The 13,439-nt window shown below is 59.4% G+C and overlaps 1 protein-coding gene across 1 annotated transcript in view; it reads left to right on the forward strand.

The window, feature by feature from the left end:
* The first annotated feature begins 233 nt into the window (after positions 1–233).
* The window catches only part of DOC2B (double C2-like domains, beta), a 24,673-nt gene continuing 11,467 nt past the window's right edge, over positions 234–13,439 (forward strand). The window contains exons 1-5 of the mRNA XM_011999656.1: positions 234–252; positions 872–951; positions 6,064–6,138; positions 7,955–8,064; positions 8,578–8,704. Coding sequence (XP_011855046.1) covers positions 234–252; positions 872–951; positions 6,064–6,138; positions 7,955–8,064; positions 8,578–8,704 — 411 coding nt within the window. The remainder of the gene's footprint in view (positions 253–871; positions 952–6,063; positions 6,139–7,954; positions 8,065–8,577; positions 8,705–13,439) is intronic.

A 13,439-nucleotide genomic window follows, 5' to 3' on the forward strand; every position in this document is an offset into this window, starting at 1 on the left:
TTTCCTTGAGCTGGGGACTCTGCCTCACAGATGTCCATCCCCTAGAGTCTGGCATATTGTGAACACTTGGTAAATAATGAATGAATGTGACACCAGTTGACCAGCCCTGCAGCCTGGGAGCAGGCTCTGGGCTTCTGAGGCCCTCTGTGAATGCACATCTTGCTGTCCAGGGATCGCCCCCAAGCTCTGCCCCCCACCATCACCTCGGCCTGCATGCTGGCAGCCGCCGCTGCATGGAAAGCCACAGCTGCTGTGAGTGATTGCCCCGGGGAGGGAGGCAGCTGCATCCAGTTACGGTTGCACCCTCCCCCCGGCTGTAGGGAGTTATCACTGCCATTGAGAGACTTGGGGGCAGCAGTGTGAGGACCCAGCTGACTCCTCACAGCCTCCTCGGGGTCCCCAAGGGGCCAGAGAGGCAGAGGAGCCTCAGTCCTATGTATTGGCCAGGGCCTGCCTCTCTCCAAGCCTCGTCTCCTCTGCCCTCTCATGTGATCCTTGTGACATCTCACGGGTGAGGGAAACTGAGGCACAGGGCCCAGACTGGCAGTTGCACCAGTAGGGCAGGAACTCCTTTGACTGGGCGCCCAGCTCAGGCGGCCACACACGGCTAGACAGGGGACTGGCGTGACCCACCCGACCTCTCTGGGTCTCAGCCCCTCCTCTGGAAAGGGGGGAGAATATTGTAACTTCCCGGGGTCGGGTGGGACTGGGAGGATGGGTGGGGGGCTGGCATACAGCCGGTGCTCCGTCGGTGGCAGCCGCCATAGAACGGTGGCACCTGCCCAGGCCAGGCCCATCCGGCCTCACAGGGGCAAGTGAAGCTTCTCCAAGACGTGGCCACGGTGGGAGCTGTGTCCTCCTCTGTCCACAGCCGCCCTGGGCACGCTGGACTTCAGCCTGCTGTACGACCAGGAGAACAACGCTCTCCACTGCACCATCACCAAGGCCAAGGTAGGCCCCGCCGGCCTGCCCCCCGGGGTCTGCAAGAGAGGGCCTAGGTCAGGGAGGCCAGACCACACCACCCCCCAGGTTCCTGTCCAGGCTTTCGGATGTCTGAGCTGTGTGGGGCCAGGAAGGAATTCTTGTTTAAACCTTCTTGAATACCGAACTCCAAGAAACGCCCTGGACAGTCAGGCATTGAGGGGAGCAGAGAAACAGATGAGAACGGGAAGATGAAGGCCTGGACGGAGGCCTCCCGAGCCTGGGGAGGGGCTGCTGAGAGGGAGAGAGAGGGACAGGGTGATGTCTGTCTGTCCTGCAGGCCAGGGGAGGGTGGCTTGGGTGCTGGTGCCTCCAGGCCTCCCAGGCGCCCTGAGGAGTGGGGACGCCACTGTGCACCCTGGAAGCCGAGCCACTGGAGGAGGCTGACACCATTCGAGGCAGGGCGTCCAGGGCCTGAGCCCAGAGGCCCTCTGAGCCTCACTACGTGGGCTGGGGTTGTAGATGTGTATGGACCCCTCTGCAGCCTGGCCCGGCCCCTGGTGCTCCCCTCTGGCTCTGCCACTCGAGTCAGCACGTGCCAGTTCCATGTTCTCAACTGTCCTGTTCCCTTGCCCCCTCACCCCGTTGCTCCCTGTGGGAGGAAGGTGCCAAAATTGATGTTCTCTCGCAAGGTAAGGGCCTGCGTGGCCAGTGGAGTCCCCCTAGTAGTGCCATGGAAGGGCCTGAGCCAGCCCAGCTCAGATCCAGCGGCTCCCGCAGAGCCCCACCCAGACTCCCAACCTGCAGGCTCCCTGCCCCTCCTCCCAACCTGGCCGTGAGGGCTGCCCTTGGCGCCGTGCCCACCCAGTAGGACAGGCTACTGCGTGCCACCCCAGGCACAGCCTGGGCCACGACACGTGGACTGCCATGGGTAGGTGTGAGTGCCATCCACGCCAGGCCCAGGGCCCTGGTTGGGCACTAAGAGGCCTGCACGCTCCATCCCACCCCTGCCCTCCCTCTGGAACCACCTGTGCTGTGGCTCAGGGCATGCCCAGCCTTGCCTGGCAGGGGTTCCAGCCGCCCCTAGGAGCAGAACTGAGCATTTATCAAACCCCAGCTGTGCCAAGGTAGAGACCAAGCTAGACCCTCCCTACTTTCCCTCTGTCCAGCTTTGCAGAGGTGGCCCCGGCCTGGGGACTGGAGAGGTGCTGGCTGCCAGGCCGCTCTGGCCAAAGCCCACGCCTTCCTCTCTCTCTCTGCCAGACGCCAGGGCCTTTCCTTCCTTGTTCCAGGTGCGTGTGTGTGTGTGCATGTGTGTGTCTCTGTGTGTGTCCATGTGTGCGTGCATGTGTGCGTGCATGTGTGTGTGCATGTGTGCGTGTGCATGTGTGTGCACGCATATGTGTGTGCGTGTGTGTCTCTGTGTCCGTGTGTGTGCGTGTGCGTGTGTGTGCGTGTGTGTGCATGTGCATGTGTGTGTGCATGTGTGTCTGTGTGCATGTGTGTGTGTGTGTCTGTGTGCATGTGTGAGTACTGTGTGTGTGTGTGTGTGTGTGTGCGTGTGTGTGTGCATGTGTGTGCATGTGTGTGTGTGTGTGTGCATGTGTGTGTGTGCATGTGTCTGTGTGCATGTGTGTGCGTGTGTGTGTGTGGGTACTGTGCGTGCACACATGTGTCTGTGCACTTTGGGCTGTATGCCTCAGATGTCAGAAGTGGGGGTGGGAGGCCCAGTTCCTTCTCTGTGTAAATCCAGTTCTGTAGGGAAGGGGTGGCACAGGCTGGGGTTCTGGGCGGGGGTGTGGGGAGGGCCCAGGGTGGGCGAGCGGAAGTGAGGCCTCCGGAGGGCCGGGGTGGGGGCTGGACCCTCCAGGTGCACCTTGCTTGTCACCCCTTGTAAGGGTCGGTCTCAGTTTGCCCATCTGTAAGGAGGGTTGCTTGTGCCTGCCCTACCTGGCCGTTGTGAGCGTTGTTGAGGTAACAGGCGGCCCCGGCACTGCCGGTTCTGGGAGACTCTTGTTTTGTTTTTTATTATTATTGTGGTAAATTACACGGATCTAAATTTCCCACCTCAACCGTTTTTTTTTCACTCCTCCCCTCGGCGCTCACCCATGGTTAGCGTACAGCTCACTTGTGCTGAGCACCTTCTACCTTCGCGCTGCTGTGAAACCCGTCCCCAGAGCCCCCTTCAGCTCGCAAAGCTGAAACTGTACCCACTGAACAGCAGCTCCCCTTCTCCTCCCCGGCCCCTGGGGAGGCCACCGTTTGGCTTCCTTCTCTGTGGATTTGACTCTTCTAAGGACCTCATAGACCTCATACAACTGCAGCCCCCCAGTGTCTCTCCTTCTGAGGCTGCCGCCTTTCACTCCGCCCAAAGCCCTCAGGCTCCATCCCTGTCGCGGTGCGCGGAGAATTTCCTTTTTCAGGCTGGATGGTGCTTCCGGCTAGAAAGCTCCTCTCTGAACACTTCGCCAGCAGGTCTCGGAGAGGCGCAGGGCGGGGCAGGGCTGGGGTTTTGGGGAGAGGCTGTCCTCTCAAAGCCAGACCCCCCTCTGTTCCCTCAGTGCCAGGACCAGCCAGGGCCTCCCCCGGGCCTCCTTTGCCCATCCCGCCGGTGTGAGTCCATTTTCACGCTGCCGAGACAGACACGCCTGAGACTGGGTAATTCATAAAGGAAGGAGGTTTATTGGACTTGCTGTTCCACGTGGCCGGGAAGGCCTCACGGTTATGGCGGCGGGTGAAAGGCACTTCTCACATGTTTGGTGGCAGGGAACAGAATGAGAGCCAAGCAAGACGGGGTTCCCCTTACCAGACCAGATCTCGTGAGACTGATTCGTTCCCACAAGAACCGTGTCCCTCCCACCACCTGTGGGAATGATGGGAGCACAACTCAGGATGAGATTTGGGTGGGGACACGGCCAAACCTGATCACTTCCCGTGGGGCCCGGCCCTAAACCGTGGGACCAGTTTCTGTCTCTTGCGAGCTCCCAAGCTGGGGAGGGTGTGCCCCGTAGCCCCACTAACAGCTCCCTCCCCTGCAAACAGCCTCCTGCCCTTCCCTTCCCTGGACCGAGGTCAGGCTCCGTGGGTGGAGGCGTGGGTGGAACCCAGGTCAGGGCCGGGGAAGTGCCTGTGTTTGGGCACAGAAGCTGGTGGCAGCACCGTGACACGGCCTCGGGCAGTGCCTACGGGTCCTTTTGCTTTTGGCCAAATGTGCGGCTGCCCAGGGTGCTCAGGGACCTGCCGGGTGGAGGAGTAGAGAGGCAGCAGCAGGGGCCTCGTCACCGCCCAGGGGTCTGAAGGACAGAGCAGGCGTCACTCCTGTCCCAGCATGACAGCGCCCCTTGACCCGGCCTAGCTCCCACGGGTGTCTCCGGGTACAGAGGTGGGACCCCCAGAGCCACCGGAAAGACGCTGGAACTTCTGGTGGCCCAAAGATTTGTAAGTGAAATGTGTCAAGAAACATGGCCCAAATGGAAACATTTGAAGCTACAACACACGAATGTATAAGAACTGTAAGAATAAGACACAGCCGTCAGGCACCCCCTGGTCAGGCTGGGCCGCCGGATTCCCTGAACTCCGCACTTCAGGCACTTGGTGGGAAAGGCGCAAGGCCAGGGTGAGGGAGTTGAGTTTGGAAGAGCAGCCTTGCCACCTTGAGCACATGTTGGGCCACTGAGCCAGGCCCTGTCCCAGAGGCAGCGTCACAGTGCAGGGCACAGCTCAGAGGCGCCCACTGGACCTCAGCCACTTCTCCGGCATCTCCCAGGGGCCTGGCATGCAGAGAAGAGAGCAGACGCCTTGCCTGCCAGACCCTGTGTCCACACGGTCTCCTCCCTCTTACTCCAGCCCTAGGAAGGTGGGACTATTAATTATACCCCTGCCCTTTTTTTTTTTTTTTAAATTTGAGACAGGGTCTCGCTGTCACCCAGGCTGGAGTGCAGTGGTGCGATCACAGTTCTCTGCAGCCTCTGCATCCCAGGTTCAAGCGATCCTCCCACCTCAGCTTCCCTAGTTGCTGGAACCACAGGCACTTGCCACCCGCCCAGCTAATTTTTTAGTTTTTTGAAGAGACAGGGTCTTACAGTGTTGCCCAGGCTGGTCTTGAACTCTTGGGCTTAAGCACTGGGATTACAGGCGTGAGCCACGGTGCCCGGCCACCCCCTTTTACACATGACAAAGCTGAGGCTTAGTAACTCATCCACTTCCCAGCTGGTGAACACAGGAGCTGAGCCTGGAACCCAAGCCAGCCAGGCCCCCAGACCTCTGCCCTTTGCCAGTGGCAGGGAAGTAGGTGGTTGGAAGCCACATCCCCCAGAGCTCCATCGAAGCAGGGTGGGGTGGGCCTGGGCGGGAGCCCCAGCCTCCCCTCGGAGATGGGCCTGGTGTGGGTGGCCACGCCGCCTCCCGGACCCTGCTGGGTAGGAGCCTGGTCCTGCACCTTTGAATCCTGTCCTGGGGTTGCTGGCTGCCTCCCGGCATCCTGAGCACCACCCCAGGAGAAAACAAATGCAGTTTTCGGAGACAGGTGCCTGCTGAGGTCAGCAAAGCCCCGTCTGTCCGTGCCTCTGGCTGTGCATGCGTGGCGAGGTTTTCTGAAAGAACCAGAGTGAGTGAGGGGAGCCATCTTGTGGAGGGACCCTCTGTGGCCAGTCCGCTTGTGTGATCTCTGTGGACTGATTGGGAGTTGTGGCAAATATGGCCAGAAATGGGGCCTAGTCTCGGACCGTGTCCCGGGGTTACGTGGATTTAGAGTCGATGAGGGGCGTGACCACTCAGGAGGCCATGCTGGGAAGATGGGGGAGGGGAGTCAGGACGATGGAAGGACCTGACCAAAGCGGGGTGGGGAGGGAGGCTCAGAGGAGGGTGAGCCATGTGGCTTCCCGGATGAGGAAAAGAGAAAAAGTCTGTCCTGACGGAGGCCCCGTGACAGCTGCCCTGGGCCGGGATGTTTTGGGGAGGGGAGATTGCACTGGCATCGAGCCATCCTCATTCCGTCTGGAGGGGTGGGGCCTGGGGGCTTCTGTGAAAGGGGCCATGAGTAGACCCGGCGGACAAGGGTATCTGCTGGCCCAGGCACCTGCAGGCCCTGTCCGTTCCATCTCCCCGATTTCCACTTCACACCCTTTGCTGTTCTCTGCCCAGGGCCTGAAGCCGATGGACCACAATGGGCTGGCAGACCCCTACGTCAAGCTGCACCTGCTGCCAGGAGCCAGTAAGGTGAGGGGTTTCACCCAGGCCTGCCCACCAGCGGCACCCCCCCCCCACCACCTCAGGCAGTGCACACTGGTCCTTTGGCTTTGGGGCCTGGACGGGGCTGGGGGCACCCAGGGAGGCCCACCGCTGCCACTCCCCTCAGAGCCCAAGCAAGCTGGTGGGACCTCAGCCGTTCAGCTGCACACTCAGCCGTTCAGCGTTACCTGCCTGCTGATCTGGGAATTCCAGAATTTCCAGGCCAGCATTTTATAAGAAGCAGTCTCAGTTGGAGGTTACTATTACGGACCTATCAGAGCATTTAACGTGCTGATGGGCTGTTCCTCAACTCTCCGTAAGGGGGATGAAGTGGGCGGAATCTGCCCAGTATATTTGACCACAGGATCCTCATTCCTACGCCAAGAGTCCGACCACACTTGTGGAAAGGGCCCCAGCACAACAGGTGCATCTAGGAGAGGAGAGAGAAATTGATGTTAACCAAAAGCATCCAGGTGACCTCGAGCTGTGGAAAATCAGACTTAATTAGACTTCCTTCTGTGCACCGTGCACTTCAGTGCTGTTTTATGTTTAGTTTCATGGGGCAGAGTCTGAGTTGACTTGGGGGCCTAAACGGGTAGGCCTGGGCCCGCAGCCATCCAGGAGGCCCACCCCAGAAGGGGCCGTTCCCCCGTCCCTCGGGAAGGCAGGGCTGTGGGAGAAACAGCAGCGCCCCACCACCTCCTCCTGGGGAAGAAATGGGCTCCCCACGCTGGGCCTCGACGTCCTTATGCTGCCAGAGGGGCTCGGGGATGTGAGGGCCGAGGGCGAGTGTGACCAGGGAAGTGTGCCCCACGTGGGAGCTCAGTGACCCCTCATTTGTGGGACTGGAGCCGGCAGTGCCTGGCTGCCGAGTTGTAGGAAGTCCCCAGGATTTTCCCCAGTGTTTTATCAAGAGCGGTCTCCTTATAAACAAGCGGGAGAGAGGGATGCCCGTGGCCTTTCCACAGCGGGAACCCTGACGCTGCCGCAGAGCTGGAATTGGAAGCCCGGACTGTCTGACCTCCCAGCCTGGGCCAGGCGCGGCAGGCGTCAGACCGACTCAGACGAGGGGCTCAGAGTCGCTGGCACAGGAGGAGGGAGTGGCGGCAATATTCCAGCTCGGAGAGGCCACCCCGAGCCGGCCCGAGGACAGGATGGGTTCCAGGCAGAGGGGACAGTCGGAAAAGGCAGGGAATGCCCTGGGAGGAGACTCCGGGTCCACACACACAGGCCTCCTGCGGACCCACCCCATGGCCTCGGGCTGGAGGTGGAGGCCTCTGTGGATGAGCCTCGAATGGCTGCGGCAACAAATGACTACAGACTTCGTGGCTTAAAGCAGCTCCCTCATTCTCTGCCCGCTCTGCAGGTGAGAAGTCCAAGCGTGGTCTCCCTGGGCTGCGTTCCTTCTGGAACCTGGGGAGCCCACCCGTGTCCTAGCTCTTTCCAGCTTCTGGAGGCCGCGTCCGCCCTCCTGGGCTCGTGGCCCCTTCCTCCACCCTCACAGCAGGCCCCGTTGCATCCCTCTGGCCGCCTGCCTTGGTGACGTCTCACTCTGACTCTCTCCTCTGCCCTTTCTGCTGTGAACAACCTGTGACCACACTGGGCCGCCCGACCATCTAGGATAATCTCCCTGTTCTAACGTCAGCTTGTTGCGAACCGTAACTCCACCTGCAGCCTCAGTTCCGCTTGGCCGTGTGGATGACACATTCCCAGGCTCCAAGACGAGCATGTGGCCGTCTCTGGGGGCCGTTGTTCTGTCCGACACACCCTTTGATGCTCACACGATCCTCTCTCTCTTCTCCAGGCAAATAAGCTCAGAACAAAAACTCTCCGTAACACTCTGAACCCCACGTGGAACGAGACGCTCACTTACTACGGGATCACAGACGAGGACATGATCCGCAAAACGCTGCGGTAGGCGGGGCCCTGACCGCCGGCCCCCCCTGACCCCCGCCCGCTTGTCCTCACGAAGGCAGGACCCGAGGGTCAGAGGGTCTCCTGTGGGTTCAGCCTCATGCAGGCCACCCCAGCCTGGGGGTCTGAAGAAAGGCAGAAAGGTCTGCTCACACCGGTGGAGCCTGGTGGATGGAAAGGGTCACCCTGGCCCCAGTGCCCTGAAGGTGCTTCCTGGGGCCTCTCCGGGTGCTGGCGGCGGTTCCCTTCAGAGAACCAGCTCTCCCCACCTCCCGGCACTGGCCCCACCTTCTCCTGTCCCCTCTTCCAACCTGAGGACACTTGTCCGGGAGGACAGTACCTGACATCATGCCACACTCTGGCCCTGTCAGGGCCCAGGCATCTCGTGCGTCTCCCACCCCAGACCAGGGCAGGGCCTGGGGCAGGACAAGCCAGGGCCGGCCCTACCCGCGCACACTCCCCCCACGCCCCGTGCGTCTGAGCCGCTGGCTGTGCCTCTCACCCCCAACCCAGGATCTCTGTGTGCGACGAGGACAAATTCCGGCACAATGAGTTCATCGGGGAGACACGCGTGCCCCTGAAGAAGCTGAAAGCCAACCACACCAAGACCTTCAGTATCTGCCTGGAAAAGCAGCTGCCGGTGAGAGGAGTCGTTGAGCGCCTGCCGTGTGCCTGGCTCGGTGGCAGGTGCTGGGAAGGCAGAACTTCCTGCCCGTCGGGGGCTACTGAGGGGCAGAGTGAGAGGGGAGGGGAGATGAGGAGGTGAGCGTGGAGGGGCAAGGGGGTGGAGGTGAGGGAGGACCCTGGCTTTCACTCTGAGTGGCCACGGGAGGGCGCGAAGCTGAGGGAGTGCGGGGGATGACAGTTTACCAGGCTCGCTGGCCTGGGCTCAGGATGGCTTGAAGAAGAGGGAGGAGAGGGCAGAGGGCCCGGGGAGATGGGGAGAGATGGGCACAGCCCTGGCCTGACCTTGGCGGCGGTAGGAGAGCTTAACTGTGAACCGGATGTCCAGGCAGCAGATGGGACATCCCTGGGTGAGGGAAGGGCAGGTCCGAGGTTTGGGGCCGGAGCCACCGGAGCCTGAGGGGCTGTTCGCGGCACTCAGAGGACTGTAGCAGGAGCCACGGGTGGACGGGACTCCCAGGGAGCGTGCTTGGAACGTGTCAGACTTGAGTGCCTGTGAGATACTCAGAGGAGACAGAATGGCCTTTGTCTGAACGTTATGTCAGAACAGACTCTGCCCCCTGGCCTGCTCCAGCAGCTACGCCCTCCCGCGTCTTGGCCTCTATGTCCCTCTTCCCTGCCTCACCCTCCCTTGTCTCTGGCCTGGCCTTCACCTGGTTCATGGGGCTGATGAAGCCAGGAGTCCCCAGTGCCACCAGGGTCGAGAGAAATGCCGGGGCCTCAGCCTCCCAGTGTTCAGGACACAGGCAGAGGCTGGGCAAGGGGCCAGTTCAGAAGGACAAAGCCCAGCGGTTGTCCCCAGTGTACCCAGCCCCAGTGGGCCCGGGGATGTGGACTCAAGTCAAGCCCTGGGGGTGAGTCAGCCTGTGGCCAGGGCTTCTTCCCAGAATCCCAGTTGTTTTTTCATAATTTGATCCAATTGTATTCCCTTGTCACATTCTCCCCGACTCAGACATTTGTGTGATGGGTACAACCTTTTCTGGTTTATTGTTAATCACTCGCCACAGGTAACCCAGTTTGTCCATATGATCTATGTCACTTAAGAAAGGCAACGTCTTGGGAGGCCGAGGGAGGCGGATCACGAGGTCAAGGGTTCGAGACCAGCCTGGCCAACATGGCGAAACCCCATCTCTACTAAAAATACAAAAATTAGCCAGGGGTGGTGACGGGCACCTGTGATCCCAGCTACTCAGGAGGCTGAGGCGGGAGAATTGCTTGAACCTGAGAGGCGGAGGTTGCAGTGAGACAAGATCACACCATTGCACTCCAGCCTGGGTGACAAGAGGAAGATTCTGTCTCAAAAAAAAAAAAAAAAGAAGAAGGAAAAGGCAACACCAGCCGTACTGTAGTGTTCCTGAGTTTTGATCACTGGCATAAACAACCGTGTGGCTGTGTGCGTGTGTGTGACTTGTGCGTAAGAGCGTGTGTCAGTACATATCTGTGTGTGACTGTGTGTCTGCGTGTGTGTGCTGTGTGTTCGTGAAAGCATGTGCATCCCCGTGCATGGCCGTGATCACGGCATTACTGGGTGCGCTACCAGCTCACTGGTGCCGCTCAGGGACTCACAGTGACCACAGGAGTACAGTCTGGGATACACCCCTGGCAGTAAAGCCACATTCTGGTGATACTTTTATTTTATTTTTATTATTTTTTTTGAGACCAAGTCTTGCTCTGTCACCCAGGCTGGAGTTCAGTGGCACAATCTTGACTCACTGCAACCTCTACCTCCCGGGTTTAAGCACTTCTCGTGCCTCAGCCTCCCGAGTAGCTGGGACTACAGGCCTGTGCCACCACGCCCGGCTAATTTTTGTATTTTTGGTAGAGACGGGGTTTCACCATATTGGCCAGGTGTCTCAAACTCCTGACCTCGAATGATCCACCTGCCTCAGTCTCCCAAAGTGCTGGGATTACAGATGTGCACCACCACGCCTGGTTAATTTTTGTATTTTTAGTAGAGACAGGGGTTCGCCGGGTTGGCCAGGCAAGTCTCGAACTCCTGACCTCCGGTGATCCTCCTGCCTCAGCCTCCCAAAGTGCCGGGATTACAGGCGTGAGCCCCTGTGCCAGGCCTCTGGTGGTACATTTAGAATTTACAGTCTGCGAACATTGTCTGTTTTAAATCAATACTGAGCAATACCCAATGGTCTTCATATGAAACAACCCAAAGCACAATATCCCAGCCCTGAAAAAACAGCGAAAGATGTCCCTGCTGCTGCTGGTGGTGGTTTTGAGACGGGGTCTCGCTCTGTCGCCCAGGCTGGAGTGCAGTGGTGTGATCTCGGCTCCCTTTGACTTCCACCTGCTGGGTTCAAGTGATTCTCCTACCTCAGCCTCCCAATAGCTGGGATGACAGTGTCCTGCCACCACACCTGGCTAATTTTTGTGTTTTTAGTAGAGACGAAGTTTCACTCTGTTGGCCAGGCTGGTCCCGAACTCCTGACCTCAGGTGATCTGCCTGCCTCGGCCTCCCAAAGTGCTGGGGTTACAGGTGTGAGCCGCTGTGCCCGGCCCCTGCTGGTTTATATTGTCTAATTTTCACACCACACACACTGACACAGGCAGCACAGTGCCTCGAGGCCTCACACACGAAGCTCTGCCTGAGGGGCAGATGGCGAGATCTCGCAGGCCTGGCCTGATGCACTGGGAACGGCTGCCTGGGCACTGTTGAAAAGGACTCTGAGGGGGCATTGGAGCTCAGGGCAAACGCTGAGATCGATTAGCCATGCCTGCTCTGGGCGTGGGAGGTGGTGAAGGTGGCCGGTGGGGCGTGTGTGTCCTCCCTGCTCGACATCCCTGCTGACCTCACAGGACTCTCATCTCCAGAAAGGGTTGGATGTAGCCAGAGGGACTCGCTTGGTGCTAGGCAGGGCACAGTTGTGAGTAAAAGGGTGTGGCTGGGCCTGCTTAGGAGAGGAGCCCGGCAGAGTCCTAAGGGGACCCAGGGGGACACAGGGCTCAAGCTGGGTATGTCCAGCTGGGCTGAGGCCCCGCAGAGAGAGTTTGGGTGCGCAGCAGCTGGACGGAAGAGGCCAGGTGGTCTTGGGAGGTCAAGGAATGGAGAAGCCTCAGTCTGGCTGGGGATGGGGAGGCCTGGAACTGAGATCTGCCCTGAGAGGCAGGCACCGGGCAGCTGCTGAGGCAGGGGAGGGGACTGAGTGGCCTCCCCACCGGGCTCCCAGCTTCCCCAGGGTGAGGAAAGTAGCAGAGCTCTGTCTCCTGGTTCTCCTGAGGGAGCCGCCTCCAGCACCCTCAGAGGCTTCAGGAAGCACCGTCAGGGGACCGGGGCCAGGGTTACCCTTCTCCATCCACCAGGCTCCGCTGGCATCGGCAGACGTTTCTGCCTTTCTTTGAACCCTCCAGGCTGGAGTTGCTTGTGTGAGGTTGAACACACAGGGGTCCCTCCACTCCTGCCTTCACTAGTATAAGCCTCTAGTCCCTCCATTCCTGCCTTCACTAGTATAAGCCTCCAGTGGGCCTTTAGTGCCAGGCCCTTGCCCAGCCCTGAGGTATTAAAGATGATGCAGGTATTAGCCAGATGCAGTGGCTCATACCCATCATCCCAGCACTTTAGGAGGCTGAGGCAGGTGGATCACTTGAGGTCAGGAGTTCGAGACCAGTCTGGCAAACATGGCAAAATCCTGTCTCTACCAAAAAAACACAAAAATTAGACTGTAATCCCAGCTACTCAGGAGGCTGAGGCAGGAGAATCGCTTAAACCCGGGAGGCGGAGGTTGTAGTGAGCCAAGATGGTGCCACTGCGCTCCAGTCTGGGTGACAAGAGTGAGACTCTGTCTCAAAAAAAAAAAAAAATGTACAGGCAGAGTTCGAACTTCAAGGAACTTAGAGGTTGGGGCCGACCCATGAGGAAGCAGGGGGTCACGCAGGCCATGGCAGGATAAACCCGAGGCAGTGGGCACACACAGGGGACGGCCAACCCACCCCGAGGGTCAGAAAAGCCCCCAGGCCCAGAAGGACCAGGAATTTATCAACGGTGAACACAGGAGGGTGCTGGAGCTGTGGATAAAGCATGCACAGAGGTGTGGAGGTGGGACCCGGCTTCAAAGCCGAGGGACCGCAGAGAAAGTCAGGGCGGGCCGTGAGGAGGACCTGGCGGAAGACCCTCTGCGGAGGCCGAGCACGCCAGGCCGGGGGCTGCAGAGCTGTGAAGGGCCGGTTAGCGCACGTCAGGGTGCGTGCACCACGCTGTCGGTGGCCACCACGCCGCTCTGTCCTTAGAGCAAAAGCAGCCATAGAGAAGGCATCAAGGAGCCGGCAAGGCTGTGTTCCAATGACATGTTATTAATGGAAGCCGAAGTGTGAATTTCATATCATTTTCATGTGCCACAAAATATTTTTCATTTCGTTTTTCTTTCTGCTATTCTGAAAGGAACCAGCTGGGCACGGTGGCTCACGCCTGTAACCCCAGCACTTTGGGAGACTGAGGTGGGAGGATCCCTTGAGCCCAGGAGTTTGAGATCAGCCTGGGCAACATAGTGAGACCCCGTCTCTCTTTTTTTGAAAAAGAAATTTTTTTAAAAAAGGGTAAGAGCCACTCTTACCTCACATCCCATACGGAGCCAGGCGTCGGGCCTGATCTGGCCCCCGGGCCGCAGTTGCCGATCCCTGGGCTGGCCCTTGCTGGGCTGTGAAGGGCACCCCAGGCCATGCAGCCAAGAACAGGGAGGGTGAGG

This window comes from Mandrillus leucophaeus, unplaced genomic scaffold (assembly GCF_000951045.1).
Source record: "Mandrillus leucophaeus isolate KB7577 unplaced genomic scaffold, Mleu.le_1.0 Scaffold6, whole genome shotgun sequence".
Classification (NCBI taxonomy): domain Eukaryota; kingdom Metazoa; phylum Chordata; class Mammalia; order Primates; family Cercopithecidae; genus Mandrillus; species Mandrillus leucophaeus.